This window comes from Suncus etruscus, chromosome 15 (assembly GCF_024139225.1).
Source record: "Suncus etruscus isolate mSunEtr1 chromosome 15, mSunEtr1.pri.cur, whole genome shotgun sequence".
Lineage (NCBI taxonomy): Eukaryota > Metazoa > Chordata > Mammalia > Eulipotyphla > Soricidae > Suncus > Suncus etruscus.
In genome coordinates, this window is record NC_064862.1 from 58359180 (window position 1) to 58382443 (window position 23264).

The 23264-nt window shown below is 46.6% G+C and overlaps 1 protein-coding gene across 6 annotated transcripts in view; it reads left to right on the plus strand.

The window, feature by feature from the left end:
- The window catches only part of SLC5A11 (solute carrier family 5 member 11), a 45731-nt gene that overhangs the window by 6564 nt on the left and 15903 nt on the right, over positions 1-23264 (plus strand). Inside the window, exons 3-7 of one of the 6 annotated variants that reach the window (XM_049789116.1) lie at positions 4456-4560; positions 6095-6154; positions 7334-7438; positions 8117-8222; positions 13736-13816. In XM_049789116.1, the coding sequence (XP_049645073.1) occupies positions 4456-4560; positions 6095-6154; positions 7334-7438; positions 8117-8222; positions 13736-13816 (457 nt within the window). The remainder of the gene's footprint in view (positions 1-4455; positions 4561-6094; positions 6155-7333; positions 7439-8116; positions 8223-13735; positions 13817-23264) is intronic. The other 5 variants (XM_049789117.1, XM_049789118.1, XM_049789121.1 and 2 more) reach the window with 5 other exon arrangements.

Consider the following 23264-nt stretch of genomic DNA (forward strand, 5'->3'; position numbering starts at 1 on the left):
GTGCTCAGAAATTGCTCCTGGCTAGAGGACCATATGGGATGCTGGGGATCGAACCTACATCTGTCCTGGGTCAGCCACATGCAAGGCAAACACCCTACCACTGTGCTACCACTCCGGCCCCATTTTTGGGGGGCACACTTGGTAATGTGTGGGGGTAATTCCTGGCTCTTTGTTCAGGAATTATACCTGGTGGTGTTTGTGCTGGGGGACTATATATGAGACCAGGGATTGAACTTGGGTCAGCCACATGTAAGGAAAGCATCCTCCCTGCTATATTATAACTCCGGCCCCAAAGGGAATGAAATTTTATAGGATGCTTGGAAAAGCTCTGGCATCCTAACAGGAACCTAGAAGGCCATAACTGTGTCCAGAATTGTGCTCCGGCTTAAAAATGACCTAAAAAGGCCCCAGGCTCTCATCTCGGCCTCCCTTGGGACTCTGCTGGAAGTGGGAGTGAAGATGAAAGTAGATTAGCTAACACGTGTCTCTTATGTAACATAAAACATATGCAATTTGCTCCATAGCAAAGCCAGACTAGAATCTGCCTTAAGAGATGAGCTATTCACTGATACAGCAGTGATCACAAACGCTGCAGCCTTATAGCGCTGATCCCATTATCAACAGCAGAAACAGCAAACTCTGAACAGATTTCTAGAATGGCCACAGTACTTATTTCAAATATTTGGGACTTACTCTTGGCTCTGTTCATAGCAAAATTATCAAAAAATAAGGACAGCACAAATAGTGAAACCTCACTGGGAAACACCAAGGGGAAGGTGGCTTGTGTTCTTTTACTTGAAGACTGCAGGGGCCGGAGAGATAGCATAGAGGTAGGGTGTTTGCCTTGCATGCAAAAGGTCAGTGGTTTGAATCCTGGCATCCCATATGGTCCCCTGAGTCTGCCATGAGCAATTTCTGGGCATAGAGCCAGGAGTAACCCCTGAGTGCTTCCAGGTGTGACCCAAAAACAAACAAACAAAAAAGACAATACTTCAAAAGGACAAGATTTCCTACACTCTACATAGTCCGCACAATGCCTGTCAAAGCTCCAAAGAGAAAATAAAAAGTCAGGTTTGAACATTCATCCAGAGATACAAGACTAAAAGTAGTCCGAGCTACCTCAAAGAAGAACAGACCAGAGATATTGGGAGGAGGGTAGGCCTTGGTGTCAGAGGCCCAGGCTCAGTTTCTGGCATTGGCATAAGTTACTCCTGAGCACTCATCTGGGACTAGTCCCTGAGTATTGCCAGAAATTATTCCTAAGTACTAATCTGGGTCATTACATACTTCCTGAGCACTGCTTAGTGTAACCCCAACACTCCCCTGAAATAGAAACAATGGAGAATTCACAGTTCCCAATTTTACTTTATATATTTTGTTAGAAAGGGACCAAGAGAGCCTAGGGCCTGGGGAGGCCCAAGGTCCAGGACAGCCCAAGGGAGAAGCCCAGGGCCTGGGGGTGCCCAGGATCCAGGAGAGCTCACCGACTTATTGTTGTTTTTTTTTTTGGGGGGGGTCACCCCAGGAGCACTCAGGGGTTACTCCTGGCTCTATGCTCAGAAATCGCTCCTTGCAGACTCGGGGGACCATATGGGATACTGGGATTCAAACCACCGTCCTTCTGCATTCAAGGCAAATGCTCTGCCTTCATGATATCTCTCCCGCTTCTCACTGACTAATTAAAGACCACAAGAGATGCAAACCAGCAACACAGGTTTATTTCCTTTCCAGAATTCTAGGGTGTCACTGCAAGCCAGGAATTCAGTCTGCAGTGAGACCCTGAGCATCCATATTTACAAACATTTCAGGGAACTCATATGATAATGAGTATATAGGTCAAAGCATTTCATAGGTTTATACAGTTTGAAACATCCAATAATTTTTTTTTTAATTTTTGGGCCACACCCAGCAGCACTCAGAGGACCTGAGTAACAGAGGACCTGTTACTCCTGGATCTAAGCTCAGAAATTACTCCTGGTAGGCTCAGGGGACCATATGGGATGCCGGGATTTGAACCACCATCCTTCTGCATGCAAGGCAAATGCCTTACCTCCATACTATCTCTCTGGCCCCCATCCAATGATTTTTTACAGAAAGGGCACAATTTTCTGTCTGTTCAGACCCTTCCTGATATCATTTACCCCCAACTCCTATACTGATGGCATGCAGAGATTCGGGTTGAACCCTTCAGGTGGTTTCCTAATCTATAGGGTGGAGAACCTGTTCCCTTGACAATGTAGTGACTGGCGCAATTAGGGAAGGGGAGCCTTGTTTATTATACTTCAAGCAAGCCAGTGACAAAAGCGAGAATAGCATTAAACTAGATTTTACCCTTGTGCCATCTATGTGTTATTCTCCTTTTTTAGTGACTGTATGCAAATTATTCCTCCCTAATCTTTAAGGGCCATCTGCCATCTTTGGGGACCAAGGTGTCCCCATGTTGGAATGTAATGGGGTCAGTTTTTACCTCCCTCCATCCCTCCAAGGTGTCTCTAGGATGCAAGATGGAATGCAAAATGTCCTTGCATTAAAATGTTCTTATGGTTTACAGCCTGATTCCAGTAATCAATTAAGGTTAGCCTGGTTTCAAGAATCAGCTGTCTCTTTTTTTTTTGGGGGGGGAGTCCACACCCAGCAGCACTCAGGGGTTACTCCTCGCTCTATGCTCAGAAATCGCTCCTGGCAGGCTTGGGGGACCATATGGGATGCCGGGATTCAAACCACCCACCTTCTGCAAGCAAGGCAAACACCTTACCTCCATGCTATCTCTCTGGCCCCTCAGCTATCTCTTTGGGCCTGGTCTTTCTTACCTTGAAATTGCAGCCTGTGACTAAATTTCTAAAAGCAAACTAAAAACAGAAGCCAATAGCGTGGTCAATTTCTACTGCGATCACACCCATTAATAAGAAATCATCATTCCTTTTAAAAACTACTTGAGAAACATTATAAAATTATCTAAGAACACACTATGTTAAAAATGTCCATTCCAACAATTTTTTATTTTTTTGGTTTGGGGGTCACCCTTGGTGGCACTCAGAGCTTACTCTTGGCAGTGCTCTGAGGACCATTTGGGGTGATGAGGATGGACTATTTGGTGTGTGTAAGCCCTGCCCACTCTACTGCCTCTCCTGTCCTATCTTATTTAATTTATTTATTCATCTGTGAGATTGGAGGAGACCATATCCAGTGGTGCTCAGGTCTTACTCCTGGTTTGTTTTTTGTTTGTTTGTTTTTTGTTTTTTTTGGGCCACACCCATTTGACCTTCAGGGGTTACTCCTTGCTATGTGCTCAGAAATCGCCCCTGGCTTGGGGGGACCATATGGGACGCTGGGGGATCGAACCACGGTCCATCCTACGCTAGCACTTGCAAGGCAGACACCTTACCTTTAGTGCCACCTTCCCGGCCCCTTTACTCCTGGTTTTGCACTCAGGGATCACTCTTGGAAGGACTTGGGGGATCAAACCTGGGTTAGCTACATGCAAAGCAAAGGCCCACTATACTATTGCTTTGGTTTCTATTGAATTTTATTTTACCTGGGATGATAGTTCTGAGCTGCATAAATAGACTCAGTGACTTGTCCTGGTTCTGTGCTCAGGAGTGACCCCTGGTGGTGCTCAGGACCTCTTACCTCTTGTACTTTCTGACTCCAGCATGTTTCCCAGTCTTAGTACCAAATAACAAGACTTAAGAGTGTGGGTGCATAGTGTGGTACAGAACCAGATAGAGACACACTAGAAAACCAATCAGAGAAGTAATGGGCCCTGTGAGTATTTCTCGTTTCTCTGTCTCTCTCTCTCTGCCTCTCTCTCTGTATCTGTCTCTCTCTCCAGCAGGCCTCATTTTCCTTTCTCTCAGCAGAGGGCACTGAATATACCTTTCCTCTCCCTCACCTCCTCTCCCTCCCACACAGACACTTTTCTGCTTATCTCCCTAGTCTCAAGGAGTGGCAGAGACAAAGGCCCCGTCCCAAGTTTCCAAGAGAAAGAAGGTGTTAAGTCCACCAGGGGCAAAGTGCCTGGACCTATCTGGCCCAACCTGCTGAGATGAACCTGGGCCCCTTTGAGGGACCAAAGGGAGCACTTCACTCCTCTGCTGCCCCTGAGGCAGAGCCAGGGCTCAGGTACTTCCTGACCTCAGCAGAAGTTCCAGTATGATTCCTGGTTCCTGGAAAGCAGTTGCTCAAGCCATGCTTGACATCTTTCTGGGGGTTCATGCCCCACACAGAGACCTAGTTAAGGTGACAGACTCCACAGCAGGGAATCCAATGGGTCTGGGCCAAAAGAGAATCTTTTTTCAAATTTGTAAACGGTGCTTACATTTACAAAGAGAGGCCAGAGCTGACCCCGCCTCCTGCCCTTGCTCTTTGGTCCCTCTACAGCAGATCAACACGGGTGGGGCAAGGGCAGGTGTACCCCAGACTGTGGTTTCTATCTCACCTATTTATCTTCCACAGGTGGGCGCATCCTTGTTTGCCAGCAATGTGGGAAGTGGGCATTTCGTTGGCCTAGCGGGGTCCGGAGCTGCTGCTGGTCTCTCGGCTGCAGCTTATGAGTTCAACGTAAGCTCTTTGGGGGTCAGGGCAGTATGGCCTCCATACAGCAGGGGAAGCTGGGGTTTGGAGGTGCACAGTGGGGGTTTTAAGAATTGACTAGGATGGGGGCCGGGTAGGTGGCGCTGGAGGTAAGGTGTCTGCCTTGCAAGCGCTAGCCAAGGAAGGACCGCGGTTCGATCCCCCGGCGTCCCATATGGTCCCCCCAAGCCAGGGGCGATTTCTGAGTGCTTAGCCAGGAGTAACCCCTGAGCGTCAAACGGGTGTGGCCCAAAAACCAAAAAAAAAAAAAAAAAAAAAAAAGAATTGACTAGGAGGAGCCGGGATGGTAGTACAGTTGGGAGGGCATTTGCCTTGCACGTGTCTAACCAAGTTTGATTCCTGGTATCCTATATGGTTCAATGAGCACCGTTGGGAGTAATCCCTGAGCACAGAGCCAGGAGTAAGCCTTGGGCACTGTTGGTGCTCAAAAGCAAAAAACGGGGGCCGGAGAGATAGCATGGAGGTAAGGCATTTGCCTTTCATGCAGAAGGTCATCAGTTGGAATCCCGGCGTCCCATATTGTCCCCCGTGCCTGCCAGGAGCAATTTCTGAGCATGGAGCCAGGAGTAACCCCTGAGCACTGCTGGGTGTGACCCAAAAACCACACACACACACACACACACACACACACACAAGCAACAAAAAAATATAAAGGACAAGAATTTGAACAGGGCCCAAAGCCTTGCATGCTGCTGACCTGGGTTCAATCCCCAGCATCCTATATGGCTCTCTGAGTCTGTCAGGAGTGATTTCTGAGCTCAAAGTCAGGAGTAACTCTGAGCATTCAGTAGTCTGAGTTTACCCCCCACCAAAAAAAAAAAAAAAAGAATTGAGTAGTTCTGGGCTGGGGAGAGGTCTCAAGTGGTCAACCACAAGATGCCTTGTATGTTCTAGGCTCTGGGTTTGATCTGGTAACTCTGACAATCCCGACCATGACAAGGTCAGCAAAGTATGCGCTGCACACTGGCTCAAGAACCCAGAATGCCTTAATCCCTTGGTAGATGTAAAGAGAAAAGAACTCAGAATCTGGACCCAGAGAGATAGCACAGCGGTGTTTGCCTTGCAAGCAGCCGATCCAGGACCAAAGGTGGTTGGTTCGAATCCCAGTGTCCCATATGGTCCCCCGTGCCTGCCAGGAGCTATTTCTGAGCAGACAGCCAGGAGTAATCCCTGAGCATCGCTGGGTGTGGCCCAAAAATCAAAAAAAAAAAAAAAAGAACTCAGAATCCCTTCTTCTGGGACTACTCTGGAGGGTATTTCTGCATTTTCCAGAGTATTTGGCTGAAAACACAACATGGGGTTCAGTCATTCTTTATTGTTTGTTTTTGTTTGGGCCCACACCCAGCATTGCTCAGGGCTTACTCCTTTCTCAGAGATCATTCCTGGTGGTACTCAGGAGACACTAAGGGATGTTGGAGATGGAATCCAGGTTGGTCATGTGCAAGGCAAATGCCCCTACTCCTGCCCCAAGAGAGCAGCCCTAACTCTGTTTATTTGGCAGGGCTTGTTTTTCGTGCTGATGCTGGCCTGGATTTTCCTCCCCATCTACATCTCTGGTCAGGTTAGTCTGAGGGGTGGGGCAGGGGTATGGAAGGATCCTTCAAGCATCACAAGGAGAGAAACCCAAGCATTGCACCAGGTATGTCTCCCACCACCCCCAGGAATATAATTGCTTTAAAGGGAAACAAAAGGCCATAAAGAATCCAGATGGTGGCAGATGTTGGGATGGGAGGGCTTGGAAAAATGAAGCTCACTTCTAGTATGGTTTGACCCACATTCCAGCACCTCTGAGGGAGATCCCAGTGGCCTCCCCACACTACCTGGTTTGAACACTGAATTATTAGTCTGTTTTTGGGCTAAACATTGCTAGGGTGAGCCTGGTTCCCAGTCACTGCTAAGGAGACTCCTCCATCGACATGTGATGGGAGCATTTTGATGTTTTGTATTTAGGAACCCAGGTTGTTGGGCAAGAATCTGGCTTATCTATCTATCTATCTATCTATTTATTTATTTATTTATTTATTTATTTATTTATTTATTTATTTATTTATTTATTGGTTTTTGGGTCACACCCGGTAGTGCTCAGAGGTTACTCCTGGCTCTATGCTCAGAAATCGCCCCTGGCAGACATGGGGAACCATATGGGATGCTGGGATTCAAACCACCATCCTTCTGCATGCAAGGCAAATGCCTTATCTCCATGCTATCTCTCTGACCGCTCTTTTTTTTTTTTTTTTTTTTTTTTTTTTAGTTTTTGGGCCACACCCGGCGGTGCTCAGGGGTTATTCCTGGCTATTTGCTCAGAAATAGCTCCTGGCAGGCACTGGGGACCATATGGGACACCGGGATTTGAACCAACCACCTTAGGTTCTGGGTTGGCTGCTTGCTATCTCTCCGGCCCATCATTTTTTTTGTTTTGGGGCCACAGCTGGCTGTGCTCAGGGGTTACTCCTGGCTCTGTGCTCAAAAATCACTCCTAGCAGGCTTGGGGGATTATATGGGATGCTGAGGATAGAACCTGGGCCAACGTATACAAGGTGTTTATCCTCCCCCACTGTGCTATTGCTCCAGCACTGAGAACCCAACTCTTTGACCCACTCCTTCACCTCCATGTTTCTCTCTGCTTCAATCTTACATGGAGAAGGCAAAGATGCTGCTTGTGTTTGAAAGAGGAGGGGTGTGGTGGAAGTCTTGACCCCCCCCCCCCAGGTCAGAGGCATGATGAGTGTCCCTTCCCCAGGTCACCACAATGCCTGAGTATCTGCGGAAGCGCTTCGGAGGCAGCAGGATCCCCCTAACACTGGCCGTGCTCTACCTGTTCATATACATCTTCACCAAGATCTCGGTGAGAGTCGACTAGGCACCCTCCTGGTCCTGTCCCTCTGCGGGGACACAAGGTGAGGGTTGGGGTGGGGCAGCCAGATGCATGGACTCTGCCCCCCTCCTGCCCAAGCTCCTGTAGTGACCACTTAAGGGGTTCCCAGGAGTCCTGACTGCCCTGGTGCAGGCTGTGTTCATGAGGTCAGGCAATAAAGTGTCCAGGACCCAGTCTTGAGGGGCACCCCAGAGGGGTTTTATAGGTAGGGAGAGGGAGAGAGGCTTTGCCATGGGGTGGATAAGAACATGCAGACATTTAGAAGCCACATCTACATGATTTGATGGGGGGGGTAAGACTCATGTTTCCTCGGATTGGGGTGCTGAGAGAGGAAAGGCTCTGTAGGGTTGGGCAGATGTGCGGAGCTTGGCACAACTTGGGGCCCAGAGGAATTGCTGTAAGTTCCTGGAGGAGAACAGAAAGCTGAGGTGATCCCAAAAACACTTTGGTGTAGAGGATGGAGTGTGGCAAGGTGTAGAAGAGAAGAAGCTGGAAAGCCATGGAGGGGTACTGCATCTGCTTAGGGGAGAGGTTATGGTTTGAGATGCTAGGTCTGGGGCCCATTAAGTATTTGTCAGGATCCTGACTGGAGCCTGCATTGAGCTGGGAGCAGTTGAGTAGCCAACATCGCTTCATTTGTTGACTCAGGTGGACATGTATGCGGGTGCCATCTTTATTCAGCAGTCTCTGCACTTGGATCTGTACTTGGCCGTCATTGGGCTGTTGGCCATCACAGCTGTCTATACCATTGCAGGTAAAACTCAGCAAGGGGGCACTGAAGATATGGTAGAAGGGCACATGGGGGTATCCAGATTCTTCCCAGTTCATCATATTTAGGCCTGTGTGTGAAGACTATTCATTCACTAAACCCCAGAGACTCTCAATAATTCGCCTCCTCTTAGCTATTGTCCAAAGAAAGTGAATTGCCTTATAAAAGGGATGATTTTATTTTATTTCTTTATTTTTTGGCCTCCCAAGTAGTACTTAGGCAGTCTGGAGACCCCTCCCCACCATTCTCAACCAAGTGGGCTTTGGATGTGTTTCTGGTTGGGGCTTCTGATAATGCCAAGGGGCCACACCCAGTGGTGCTTTGGGGTCACACGCAACAGTGTTCTGTGGTTACCCCAACATCAACTGCAATCAAGGCATTTATTCATACTCTGTACTCCTTGAGAGACGAGAGGTTTTCTTTTTATTTTATTGGTTTTAGGGCTATATCTGACTGTGCTTAATGCTTACTCTTGGCTCTGCAAGACTCCTGGAGCTTAGGGTACCAGGAGTTGAACCCAGCTGGCCTCATGCAAGGCATGTACCTTATCCCCTGTACAAGTCATACAATAAGACTTTCGTTTGTTTTTAGTTTTTTGGGGTCAACAGTGCTTTGGGTTAACTCTTGCTCTGTAATCATTCTTGTGCTCAGGGATCATTCCTGCTGGGCTTGGTGAACTTTATAGATTGGTAGGATCAAACTCAGCTTGGCAGCATGCAAGAAAAGTGCCCTACCCACTGTACTGTACTATCTCTCCAACCCCCAAGAAGAAAGACTTTTAGAAGACAGCACCAAGGCATTAAGCTATCTTCTAGCTACTCATTCAAGACACATGTATTGTGAACCTACCAATCCCATACACTACACTTGGTTGGTTCACAAACTGCGATCATTCTGGAACAAGAGATCAGACAATCTTATCATTCACCTTCCAAGTTGTATCTAGAGGAGAAAGTGATAGTATATCTTGACAAATATTTATGTTTAACCTCTGACTTTTTTTGTTTGTTTTTTGGGTCACACTCGGTGACGCTCAGGGGTTACTCCTGGCTCTTTGCTTAGAAATTGCTCCTGGCTTGGGGAATCATATGGGATGCTGGAGATTGAATCGGGGTCTGTCCTGGGTCAGCCGCATGCAAGGCAAATGCCCTTTTGCTGTGCTATCGCTCTGGCCCCTTAACCCCTGATTTTTCATCTTCTGCTCCACTGTCATCCTTTTCTGCCTCTTGGCATAACATATGTTATAGAGTATAGATATATTAGATAGTAGATGTCTGAACTATATAAACAAGGTGTGTATATGCATATATTTCCTTCTCTATGCCAGACATCATGACATCAGAGAGTGGGCTATAAGAGAAAACAAGTAGACATGATCTTTACAAAGGAACGTACATTCTAGTGGATGGGGAAACACATCATGAAAAAGAAAATTCATATAGTCAGGATCTATTATTACAAGTCAGGCTCTATGATTACACTACAGTGCTGTGAAGTGCTATGAAGTCCAAGAAAGGAGTGGGGAGTTGTGGAGTGCAGAGGGCAAGCTGGTTTTCACAGGACTAAAAAGACACTATTGGGCCTAGATGGAACTGATTTGAAGGTGTTGCTGATAAGAAGTTGGGGAAAGGGGCTTCAGGCAGAGGGAAAGGTGGTTACCAAGACTCTGTGATAAATTTACTTATGGATGGAAGAACAAGGGTCAATAGAGAGAAGTTGATCAGCAGGTAGGTCTTTGGGTTTATCCTGCCCATTTCTGGAGAGATTAGAGGAGAGTGGCAGCCTGGTAGTAGGAAACAGGACTGGAGAAACAGTGGACACTGAGGGGGGGGGGGTAGGAAAATGCTGGGTTTTGTTTTCAGAGCCATAGAACTTACTGAGGTTCACTCAAGTGAACACATACAAAGGGTCCCAACATAAGATCACACAGATGATAGTCTGATGCTCTATGATAGTCTGATAAACTATGAAAGTCTAATAGTCTGACAGTCTATGATAGTTTGACAGTCTACGATGGTCTGTCCATGATAATTTAATAATCTCACAGTCTATGATAGTTTAATAGTCTGATGGTTTATGATAATTTGATGGTCTATGATAATCTAATAGACTTCAGTGCTGATGGATGTCACAGGCCTGGAGCTAAGAAGGGGAAGAGCTCTTGCCATCATTTTAACTGTTTCTGTGTGTGGGGAGACCGTCACTCTAACTCCTGTGAAGTTGTAGTTCTCTTTAAATTCTGTCCTGGGGCCAGAGCAATAGCACAATGGTAGAGAATTTTCCTTGCATGCAGCAGACCCAGACAGACCCCAGTTCGATTCCCGGCATCCCATATGGTCTCCCTAAACCTGCCAAGAGCAATTTCTGAGTGCAGAGCCAGGAATAACCCCTAAGCGTTCCTGGGTGTGACCTAACAAATCAATCAATCAATCAATAAATTCTATTCTTTCCAAGAAGAGTTGGGATCCCCAGATCATTGGGAAGGGATTGGAGAAAATGTATGCCATGGGACTGCTGGAGAGATAGTACAGAGGCTCAGGCACCTTTTTGTTTGTGGCTGACCTGGTTTGAATCCCCAGTGCCACAATTGATCTCTTGAGCACCACCAGGGGTCACTCCTGAGCACATAGCCTGGAACAGCTCCTTAGTACTGCCAGTTGTAGCCCTCCATTCAAAAATGACCAAACATGGTGCCTGGCCCACAATTCGTGCTCAGTAGGTGTAGCATGAAATAATTAACGATGGGGCTGGATGGCGATGGATGGAGGCCTTTGTGCTTAGGCCCCAGCCACGTGGCTTCATTCCCCATCCAACCGGCGGGTTCCAGGCCCAGGTAATCGGTGTAATCACTCACTCACAGGCAGGCGTTAGGAAGCAACAACTTTATTCATGCCCTATTCACCACATGTGTGTGGCCTATCTCATAACCTTTTAAGCACAGCAATACTTTGCTAGCCCTGCATCTTATAATTCAGTCATCTTCCTCCGAGAGCCCAGCAGGGCCAAAAGGCAAAGCCCCCTAATCCCCTGCCTTCCGGGTTTATCTACCTATTCCAAGACCCCTCCCAGGAATGGGCCGGGTCTTGCAGGTAAGGTCACACCTAGTATCCGGTTCCCAAGACCCCTCCCAGAAATGGGTGGGTCTTAGCTATCTACACCAAATCCAGGGTCTCACACCAAGTAGGTATCACTAGGGAAATGTTGGCTGGCTGCCTGGTACAGTGCTTTGGAGCTCATCAGATTGTGGGGCTAGGGACCAGAATGATAGCACAGCGGTAAGGTGTTTGCCTTGCACGCAGCCAACACAGGACAGACCCCAGTTCGAATCCCGGCATCCCATAGGGTCTCCTGAGCCTGCCAGGAGTGACTTCTGAATGCAGAACCAGGAGTAACTCCTGAGCACCACCAAGTGTGACCCAAAACACAAAAGCCAAACAAATAAAACAAAACAAACAGATTGGGGGACAGCTGAGAAGGGGACCAGAATCTGGACTGGGTGTCTCCTGTTTGCCAAGGGCCCAATTCCTGCTGACAAGGAATGACATCACAGATGTGCATGTTTGAATTAACAGTGACACAGTTGGTGCCTTTGCTCACGAGAACACATGTTCATAGCAGATAAAGGTCCCTTCTCTTTGAAGAAGTGCAAGGAGAAACAGGAGAGACTGAGAGTGTTGATGAATTTGCTACCACCATTGTCTGGTCAAGTATCTTTCTTTCTGGTGGAGAAAGTAATAAGTTTTCCCTGAGGCTGACCAGTAGCACTATCCGGGTAAATCCAGATACCTATCATACCTATCTCTTGAGTTCAGTGTGGACAACAAAGGTGCTCAGAGGCTCAGGCCAATAAGACCACCACTAATTCTTGTGAGTTAGAAATTACTGCATGGGCTGGAGAGATAGCATGGAGGTAAGGCGTGTGCCTTTCATGCAGAAGGTCATTGGTTCAAATCCTGGCATCCCATATGGTCCCCCAAGCCTGCCAGGAATGATTTTTGAGCCTGGAGCCAGGAGTAACCCCTGAGCGCTGCCAGGTGTGACCCCCCAGAAAAAAACCAAACAAAAAAGAAATTACTGCATAACAAATCACTTACATACATGTGGTATTATTATTATTATGATGATGATGATGATGTTGGTTTTTGGATCACACTCAGCAGCATTCAGGGGCTACTCCTAGCTCTACACCCAGAAATCACCCCTGAAGGCTGGGGGGACCATATGGGATGCTGGAAATTGAACCCGGGTCCGTCCAGGGTTGGTACATGCAAGGCAAATGCCCTACCGCTGTGCTATCTCCAGCCCAATCTTTTTATTTATTTATTTATATTATTTATTTATTTATTTTTAGCTCTTATTTGGTGTGAAGCCATTGGCTATCCTCAACACTTGTTTTTTTTTTGGGAGGGGGTTTTTGGGTTTTGGGTCACACCCGGCAGCGCTCAGGGGTTCCTCCTGGCTCTATGCATAGAAATATGGCTCAGGGGGCCATATGGGATGCCGGGATTTGAATCACCATCCTTCTGCATGCAAGACAAAAGCCTTACCTCCATGCTATCTCTCTGGCCTCATACTTGTTTGTTTTTTTTTAAGTGGTCTTTTAAAAATATTTGTCCCCACTATGCATTCCTGAGGTGGGCTGCTGTTCTAGCCTCACCTGCTCAGTTGGAGGGCAGTTTGATGGGACCAGGAACAGTGGGTCGGAACAAGATGGCTGCCCTCATGTGGCTTTTGACTAACTTCAGTTCTCAGCTGAACTTTTCTATCCAATGGGCCATCCCTTCCTACACTGAGGACTAGACTATAGCATCAAAGAAAACATGGTGGACAAAGGCAGCACAGGAGAAGAGAAGAAGCTACAGGTCGGGGCCAGAGAAATAGCATGGAGGTAGTATGTTTGCCTTGCATGTACAAGGATGGTGGTTCAAATCCTGGCATCCCATATGGTCCCCCAAGCCTCCAGGAGTGATTTCTGAGTGCAGAACCAGGAGTAACCCCTGAGTGCTGCTGGGTGTGACCCCCCCCCCTTTCAAAAAAAGCTACAGGTCAACCTGAAGTCAAGCAAAAAGTTGCCCCATATCACTGGGTTTGGGCCAAACCCAGCAGTGCTCAGGAGTTACTCCTGGCTCTGCACTCAGGAATCTCTCCTGGCAGGCTTGGGGGACCAAATGGGATGCCAAGGATTGAAATTGGGTCGGCTGTGTAGCAAGCAATCACCCTCCCTACTGTGGTATTCTGTAGCCCATATCCCACCATTTTCTGAATCCAAGCAAGTCATTTGACCAGGTACATAGTGAGAGTTATGACAGGAGCAGCCAGGCGATACTGCCAAATAGGCATGTGCACAGGAAGGTGTTGTGACTCTCTTGGCAAAGCATTAATGCTAAGAAATATCCTCAGGCAGGGTTTGACATTTCAGATTTCCTCTGTGACTCAGCGATTCCTCTTCTCCTCAGAGTCTGACCCTCTCAACCATGCTTATCTTCCTTTTTTCCCAGGTGGCCTGGCGGCAGTGATCTACACAGATGCCCTGCAGACATTCATCATGCTGATAGGGGCTCTCTCACTGATGGGCTACAGTAAGTGGGGCTCCTTGGTTGAATGGCAGAATCTCCCTCAAGGGGGGCACATGCTCTCCTCACTATGAGCAGCAAACACCCCCCCCCCCAGCTGTCCAAATCACATTATTGGGGATTCCTGTCTCCGGTACTTGCATGGTCATTACAGTTAGAAGGTGTTTCCCATGGAAAACTTCTTGTTTTCAAGCCAAACTAAGTAGCTTCTCATCTCTAGAGACCTAATTAAGTAAACAAATAAAAAAGGGAATCAGGACAACTCACCCTTCTAGATGAATTGCTAAGAATTAGTGTAGAAGGAGTGAGAGGGGATAGAATGCAATCAAACATACCTGTAATGATGGTTGCAGAGTAACTTCAAGGATAAGAGCTAAAATCCATAGGTGAAAGTTTAGAAAGAGGGGCCAGGAAGGTGGCGCTAGAGGAAAGGTGTCTGCCTTGCAAGCGCTAGTGTAGGAGGGACCGCGGTTCGATCCCCCGGTGTCACATATGGTCCCCCAAGCCAGGGGCGATTTCTGAGCGCATAGCCAGGAGTAACCCCTGAGTGTCAAACGGGTGTGGCCCAAAACAAAACAAAACACAAAAAAAGAAAGTTTAGAAAGAAGCAAGATCTCAAAGTATGATGTCCAAAGAATTTATCCATTACAAAGGGGACAATTGTATTTTGTTGTGGAGAAACCTGGTGTATATTACTTTAAACTGAGTGACTGAGGTCAGTTTTGCTGATAATCAGACATATTGATTGATACATGTTCCCCAGATAAACTGCATATCACAAGCAACTTTGACCCCTGGCAAATATGTGGATGGCAGATGTATCTTTCCTCTTCTGGGAAGAATGAAGGAGGGAGGTATAGGGAAGAGACTGGAAGTATTTTCTCTCTGCATGAATGTATTGGATACCATTATTTTCACTACAGAGATTTCCAGGTGGCAAAACTTAACACTAACTTCCCAGGATATGCTCCTTGTTGAAAACAAGTTGGGAACAAGTTAGAGCTTATTAGAGCTCTAAAATCTAGTTGCTCATATTCCTTTTCCAATCCGAGATCACTCCTGTGCCATCTTGCCAGAAATACATCACTGCTCATTAAGTCAAGAGCAGGTAAATTCAAATAAAGGGACATTTTTACAAAACGTCCAACTGGAACTCTTCAAAAGTGTCACTAATATGGAAAACAGGAGCAGACAGATGAACAATCCCAGTAAAGAGAATACAGATGAAATTCAATGTGGAATCCAGATCCTGGGTTGAATGGCAGGAAAGAGAACATTAGATAAAGCCCAAACAGTCCAAAGTATTGTTAGCAGTAATATTGCAATGTCAGCATGTTCATTTGGATCCCTGTCCTCTGGGTCTATAGATAATAAAATTGGGCAAAGGGTATCATAGGCCTTTGTGTACTACTTTCTTTGTATGTCCAAAGTTATCTCAAAAGGAAAAGTTAAAAATTAATAGCTATTTGGGCCCGGAGAGATAGCACAGCGGTGTTTGCCTTGCAAACAGCCGATCCAGGACCTAAGGTGGTTGGTTCGAATCCCGGTGTCCCATATGGTCCCCCGTGCCTTCCAGGAGCTATTTCTGAGCAGACAGCCAGGAGTAACCCCTGAGCACCGCTGGGTGTAGCCCTAAAACAAAACAAAACAAAAAAAAAAACAAAAACAAAAAAAATTAATAGCTGGGGCCGGGCGGTGGCGCTAGAGGTAAGGTGCCTGCCTTGCCTGCGCTAGCCTAGGACGGACCTCGGTTCGATCCCCCGGCGTCCCATATGGTCCCCCAAGCCAGGAGCGACTTCTGAGCGCATAGCCAGGAGTAACCCCTGAGCGTCACCGGGTGTGGCCCAAAAAACAAAAAACAAAAAACAAAAAACAAAAAAAAAAATTAATAGCTATTAAAGCACATGGGACCCAGATATCTAACATTCATAACAGTCCAGTGATATGATACAAGTGTCATCCTCTATTTTAGATTTAAAAACAAAAGCCTGCACTAGTCAAAAGCTTTCACAAGTTACATAAGTAGAATTCAAAGCCAGGGGGATTTAGACCCCGGGATACTTACTTTAGATGTCGTGTTCTTTCCCATCAGATTTCTGGTTCCTTGTAGGGTATATGATCTGGGACTAATTTTTGTGGGTGTCTCGGAGCAGAGGTCGAAAGCTATCAGCAAGGAGTTGACTTTGAACTTGCTTCCTTATCTTGCCTTTTTGCACCTTTTGAATTCCGTGTTTGTGGTACTTAAATCTTTCAAACAAAAAGTCCAAAAAAAAAAAATATTGTGGGCTACTACCTTTTTGTTTTTAATTCTTTTTTTTTTTTTTTTTTTTTTTTTGGTTTTTGGGCCACACCCGGTGACGCTCAGGGGTTACTCCTGGCTTTGCACTCAGAAGTTGCTCCTGGCTTGGGGGACCCTATGGGATGCCAGGGGATCAAACCGCGGTCCGTCCTAGGCTAGCGCAGGCAAGGCAGGCACCTTACCTCTAGCGCCACTGTGCCAGCCCCCTAACTACGTTTTTTAACCAAAAAAATAGGCAAGCAAAATCTTATCACCTTTCAAGAGAAATGTTTCAGATTCTTCCAAAGAAGAAAAAGTGCTGCTGGTATTTCGAAGTAGGAGAGTAATAAATATATAAAGAGCAAACATCTGACTTAGTCGATAAATGCTTGGTGTGGCCCCTCTCTTATAAAGATCAGACCTTTGGACCGCTGCCTGGTGATTCACACATTTCAGAGGTGAAAAAAGTAAAAGTTTCAGAAGATCTAGAGGTTTGGCTTGTTACTTGTAGCCAATCCTCTCTAGATCTTTCTTCACCCAAGTGTGGAGCCTTACAGGGCGGATGCATTGTTTAATCTTTGTAATTAATCAGTCCAGAGACCAATGAGCTTCACCAACATGCTCTATCTCCTCTTTCTTTGGAGGATACACCCAGCAGTATGCAGAGCTTACTCCCAGCTCTGGGTTCATGCTCATGCCGTGTCAGGGCTTAAACCCTTAACCCCTATCTGTACAATCTCTTTACTCCCATCTGCTCTGTTTTGAGATAATGTCTTGCAGCTACAGGTGTTACCTATATACTACAACTGCTAAAATGGTTTTGTTGTTTCTATATCTCATCCATCCTTTCTATGGCAAGGAAGAGACAAAAGGGCCTTCTGAGGAGCTTTGAGCTATTCTTTTGGGGCAAGGGGTGTTGTTGGGCCACACCTAGTATGTTCAGTTGTTATTCCTGGCTCTGCACTCAGGAATTACTCCTGGCAGACTCGGGGGAATTGGGCATGCCAGGGATCAAGCCCAGGTCAGCTGTGTGTAAAGCAAATGCCTACCCACTGTACATCTCTCTGGCCCCCTCTGGGTTTCTTTGATCTTACCATATCATACCATACCATACCATACCATACCAAAACCTGGCTTGTTTTCTGCTTCTCTATTCTTGCCAAAATAAGGGATTTAATTTTACTATTTTTTTTGGAGGGGGTCACATCTGGCTCTACGCTCAGAAATTGCCCCTGGCAGGCACAGGGGACCATATGGGATGCCGGGATTTCAACCACCATCTTTCTGAATGAAAGGCAAACGCCTTATCTCCATGCAATCTCTCCGGCCCCTTATTTTTACTATTAATGAAAAAAAAAAGTGGGCTTCTTCCACAGTTAAATGTGGATGTCTGCCCAGTCACAAAAACTTTTTCCAGCACAGATATAAGAAATATGGGGAAGGGGCCTGAGAGCTAGTACATGGCTGACTCGGGTTCAATCCCTGGTACCCTAGGTGGTTCCCTGAGCATTCCAAAAGTGAGCCCTTAGGGAAGCTGTGATCCCTTGGAAGGAAGGAAGGAAGGAAGGAAGGAAGGAAGGAAGGAAGGAAGGAAGGAAGGAAGGAAGGAAGGAAGGAAGGAAGGAAGGGAGGGAGGGAGGAGGGAGGAAGGGAGGGAGGGAGGGAGGGAGGAAGAAGGGAGGGAGGGAGGAAGGAAGAAGGGAGGGAGGGAGGAAGGAAGGAAGAAGGGAGGGAGGGAGGGAGGAAGGAAGAAGGGAGGGAGGGAGGGAGGAAGGAAGGAGGGAGGGAGAGACGGAGGGAGGAAGGAAGGAAGGAAGGAAGGGACGGAGGGAGGGAGGAAGGAAGGAAGGTCTGAAAAAATCTGGATTAAATGAGCGTATGCTGCGCTTCCTCTTTTTTTTTAATTTTAAACTTTATTATTGATTGATTGATTGGTTTTGAGGCTACTCCTGGTGGTGCTCAGGAATAGGTTGGGGGACAATATGGGAATCGAACCAGGTCCTTCTTGGGTCAGCTGCAAGCAAGGCAAAACCACTACCGCTATGCTATCTTTCCGGCCCCATGGCTGTGTTTTCTCAACCAAACTCAAGGATTACAGTTGGGTTAAGAAGAAGACAGGGGACAGAGGCTTGGCTGGGTTCAGAACACTCCACATGCCAGGATTTCGTGGGCTTTTGACTGGTATGTTGGGGGCTCTGGGCAGGACAGCTAGCCATAGGACCCCTGGGCTGACCACTTAGTCCAGGCAAGCATGATTCCCCCCACACCAGGCGGGTCTTCAGGGCCACGCCTGGTTAATCCGGCCCTGGGAGGAGGGGGTGAGAAATTCCTTCCTAGGCATCCAAAAACTACAGAGGCTTGGCTGGGCTCAGAACACTCCACATGCCAGGATTTCTTGGTGTGTTTGCCTGGTATGTTGGGGGCTCTGGGCAGGACAGATAGCCATAGGACCCCTGGGCTGACCACTTAGTCCAGGGGAACAAGATTCCCCCCACACCAGGCGGGTCTTCAGGGCCACGCCTGGTTAATCCGGCCCTGGGAGGAGGGGGTGAGAAATTCCTTCCTAGGCATCCAAAAACTACAGAGGCTTGGCTGGGCTCAGAACACTCCGAATGCCAGGATTTCTTGGTGTGTTTGCCTGGTATGTTGGGGGCTCTGGGCAGGACAGCTAGCCATAGGACCCCTGGGCTGACCACTTAGTCCAGGGGAACAAGATTCCCCCCACACCAGGCGGGTCTTCAGGGCCACGCCTGGTTAATCGGGCCCTGGGGGGAGGGGGTGAGAAATTCCTCCCTAGGCATCCAAAAACTACAGAACCGCACGGGGGCTCACGCTCCCGCGCGTACTTCATGTACTTCATGTATTCTGAATATTCCTTATCCTTATGTTATGTTTTCCGTATACAGAATGTTTATTTTGTATTCTCCACTTTCCCACACCCCTACAAAGCTCTTTTTTACTCCTTAACTCTCTAACCCCCTCTCAAACATCACTAACCTACTTTACTCTTTTTAACTTCAGTAGTGTACAATCCTAATCACAGTCCAAAGCTGTGCATTTTGTGTGACAACCCCTAACTGTTTCAAGATACATAAAATGGACACGTATTTCTTTAGACTATTTTGTGTTTTTTCTCTTACAGCTATAATTCTTACTAAATGTTGTCTTATACAGTGATGATTCTAACCACTTTTTATCTTCTCTTTTTGAGCTCTTTAACAAGGAATTTTGGTGGAAGAGTCCCCCAGTTTAATGCTTATGATTGAACCATGTCTTGGGAATCATTGTAATTGTTCTTATGGCCCCTATATGCGCCAATAACACCATGTGGCATTGCTTCTTATTTGCATAGGCACATTAAAATGGGAAAATAGTATAAATACAAATAAGATCCTATCTAATAGAGATTGGAACACACAAATCTTGTAGTGCAAAGGGACCTTACACCCTGAACATTGACATAATGACCTAGCACAGACCTCAGAGGAAAGGGCATTCTCCATTCTCCCCTGAACCAGGAAAGCCATACACGAAACATCCAGGCTGGTCTATAACATCACCTGGAAGCAATCCTCTACCACGGAAGACCTACACTGCTCAGACTTCGACCTGCTCAAAAGATACTTCCCTTAACACTGAGAAGACTTAACAACAACAACGACCTGCTTATAGGACAGGGCTCCCTGCATTGCCCTTTGATTGTGAGGAGTAAGGAGAGGATGCTCCACATCCTGACTTCAATGTAAGATATGCAGATTCCAGGATCTTTAATACAGAAACATGATACCAACAACAGAGACTGTGTGAAAAATAAAAGTGTGTTGGCACTACAGACAATGTATTGGATTGGACGATCTAGCTTGCCTGGAGCCTAGACTTCGTCTTGTGCCAGGAAACTTCAGGGGTCTGGTCTCTTTGTACTTAGGCCAAGGTTATTTCTTTCCATGTCCCTCATATTTTGGTGGGCCTATGCAAACAACAATTGCCACTCTAACACCATTTTTACTGTGCCCCTTTGACTCTAATCCTTAAAAAGAACTCACTTAAAATTTGAGGTTAACTTAAGCTAATATGCATGTATATGGAAATGTAAGAAAATACTATGCCTGTAATGTTTAAGGAGTTACGTAAGTTTTATGGCTTTAGATTGCCTTGTGTACTGTTAAGAAATATTATAATGGGTTACAATCTGGGGACTTGAGGGACAAAGTAATTGTACATGGATTCTGTCTTATTTATCTTAATGTTCTTTGGCTGAAATTTCAAAGTTAAGATATCAGCAAGGGGACTTCTGAGAATTATGTTATGGGTGGTTGTCCTTCCACTGTAACTTTACCTTGTCCTCTTTCTTTGCACCCTTGTTCTCATAATTAAAAATAAAAATTAAAAAAAAAAAGAAGAAGACAGTGGTGGGCTGGAGAGATAGCACAGTGGTAGGGCATTTGCTTTGCATGCAGCCAACCCAGGATGGACCCTGGTTTGAATCTCGGCATCCCATATGGTCCCCTTTGCCTGCCAGGAGTGATTTCTGAGCACAAAGCCAGGAGTAATTCCTGAGTGCTGCTGGGTGTGACCCAAAAACAAAAACAAAAACAGGACCATGGTTCGAATCCTGGCATACCATTAGTCCCCTGTGCTTGCCAGGAGTGCTATTTGAGCGCAGAGCCAGGAGTAACTCTGAGTGCTGCTGGGTGTAAACCCCCCCCCCAAAATACCCCCCCAAAAAATTAAAAAAGAATAGACAAAAAAAAAAGGTAACTCCTGAGTGCTGCTAGGTTTGGACCTTCAAACAAAACAAACAAAAATATATAATAAAATATTTTATTATGGCAATAAATATAAAAAAGAACTCGGCGTGCACAAAAAATTGAGGTCTGTATTTTTCCATAGAAAACCTAAATGAGGGGCTGGAGCCCTAACACAGCAGTATGGCATTTACCTAGCAAGCTGCCCATGCAGGACCAATTAGTTTTTTTTTTTTTTTTTGGTTTTTGGGCCACACCCGGCGATGCTCAGGGGTTGCTCCTGGCTGCTCAGAAATAGCTCCTGGCAGGCACGGGGGACCATATGGAACACCGGGATTTGAACCAACCACCTTTGGTCCTGGATCGGATCGGCTGCTTGCAAGGCAAACGCCGCTGTGCTATCTCTCCGGGCCCAGGACCAATTAGGTTTGATGCCTGGCATCCTATGTACGCAGGTGAAGTGATTAAAATGACATGGACTAGGGACGGGAGCAGTGGCGCAAGGAGTAAGGCGTCTGCTTTGCCCGTGCTAGCCTAGGATGGACCGCGGTTCAATCCCCGGGCATCCCATAAGGTCCCCCAAGCCAGGAGCGATTTCTGAGCACATAGCCAGGAGTAACCCCCAAGTGTCACTTGGTGTGGCCCAAAAAACAAAACAAAACAAAAAGACATGAAGTAATTAAATCCCATATGGTCCTCTGGGCCTGCCAGGAGCTATTTCTGAGCGAAGAGCCTGAGCGCTGCCAGGTGTGGCCCCAAAATATAAATAAACAAATAACCTAAATGACTAAAGGCTGGAGAGGCAGAGGTAATTCAGCAATTAATTCAACAAAGGTAATTCAACAAAACAAAACAAGAGCATCTAAATGACCGAACTTAAAAGCAAAAGTAGGTAACTATTAAAAAAAAAGTAGAAGCTGGGGCCTGGAGATAGCACAGCAGCAGTTGCCTTGCAAACAGCCGATCCAGGACTTAAGGTGGTTGGTTCAAATTCCAGCGTCCCATATAGTCCCCCGTGCCTGCCAGGAGCTATTTCTGAGCAGATAGCCAGGAGTAACCCCTGAGCACCGCCAGGTGTGGCCCAAAAACCAGAAAGAAAAAAAAAAGAAAAAAAGTAGAAGCCTTCAAATCTGAAGAACAAATGAGAATATGTGTCTAAACCCGTCTCAAAAAGGATTACTGAGAAGGGCCCGGAGAGATAGCATGGAGGTAGGGCATTTGCCCTACATGCAGAAGGATGGTGGTTCGAATTCCGGCATCCCATATGATCCTTGGAGTCTGCCAGGAGTGATTTCTGTGATTAGAGCTGGGAGAAACCCCTGAGCACTGCCGGGTGTGACCCAAAAACCAAAAACCAAAAAAAAAAAAAAAAAAAGATTACCAAGTATAAAAGAAAACCCATAAACAATACACCCTGGTGAGAAAGAGACAAAGTATTACTATTTGCAGAAGGTGTGACTAGTTGCCCAGACAAGCAAGAGACACCAGCAAGCTGGCCTAAAGAGGAATGCAGCGAAATGGCTGGAAACAAGATGAATATTTGAATCACTCACTTTCTCCTCTGGCCAAGGGAATTTGGAATTTCCTTCCAGACCCTGAGGTTCCCACTTCAGTGCTCCTTAGGGTATGATCTGTAGCCCAGGAACATCTGCGGCTCTTGACCAAAAGCCGACTCAGAGGCCCCACTGCAGACTATGGCCTCAGGCACTGCGTTTTCATCATTCCCAGGGAACTGGAATGAAAGTTATCATGTTACAGTTGATGGGCTCTCTGCCCATTTGATTTTGACCCATGCTGGGGCAATTTTCAGTTTCTCTGCCCTCTAGAAATCAATAGATGGGCTGGGAGGGAGACCAGTGTTCACCTGCACTCAGCTTGGCAGGTCCAAGTATTGATTTAAAAAAAAAAAAAGGGGGCTAGAGCGGTGGCACAAGCAATAAGGTGTCTGCCTTGCCCGTGCTAGTACGGACTTCGGTTCAATCCCCTGGCAAGCTAGGAGTAACCCCTGAGCGTCACCGGGTGTACCACCCCCAGCCCCCCCCCAAAAAAAAAAAAAAAAAAAAGCCAGAGCCATAGCACAGAGGGTTGGGTTTTTACTTTGCAAGTGGCTGACCGGGTTGGATCCCTGGCATCCCATAGGGTTTTCTGAGCTCCTGAATACAAAGCTAGGAGTAATCCCTGAGCACCACTGGGTGTGGTTCAAATACTAAAAAACAAAAACAACCATTTCTATCTAGCCACCATCACCAAATAACTTTTAAGTGTACCAATTTTTTTTGTTTGTTTTTCTTTTTGGGTCACATCCGGTGGTGTTCAGGGGTTACTCCTGGCTGTCTGCTCAGAAATAGCTCCTGGCAGGCACGGGGACCATATGGGACACCAGGATTCGAACCAACCACCTTTGGTCCTGGATCAGCTGCTTGCAAGGCAA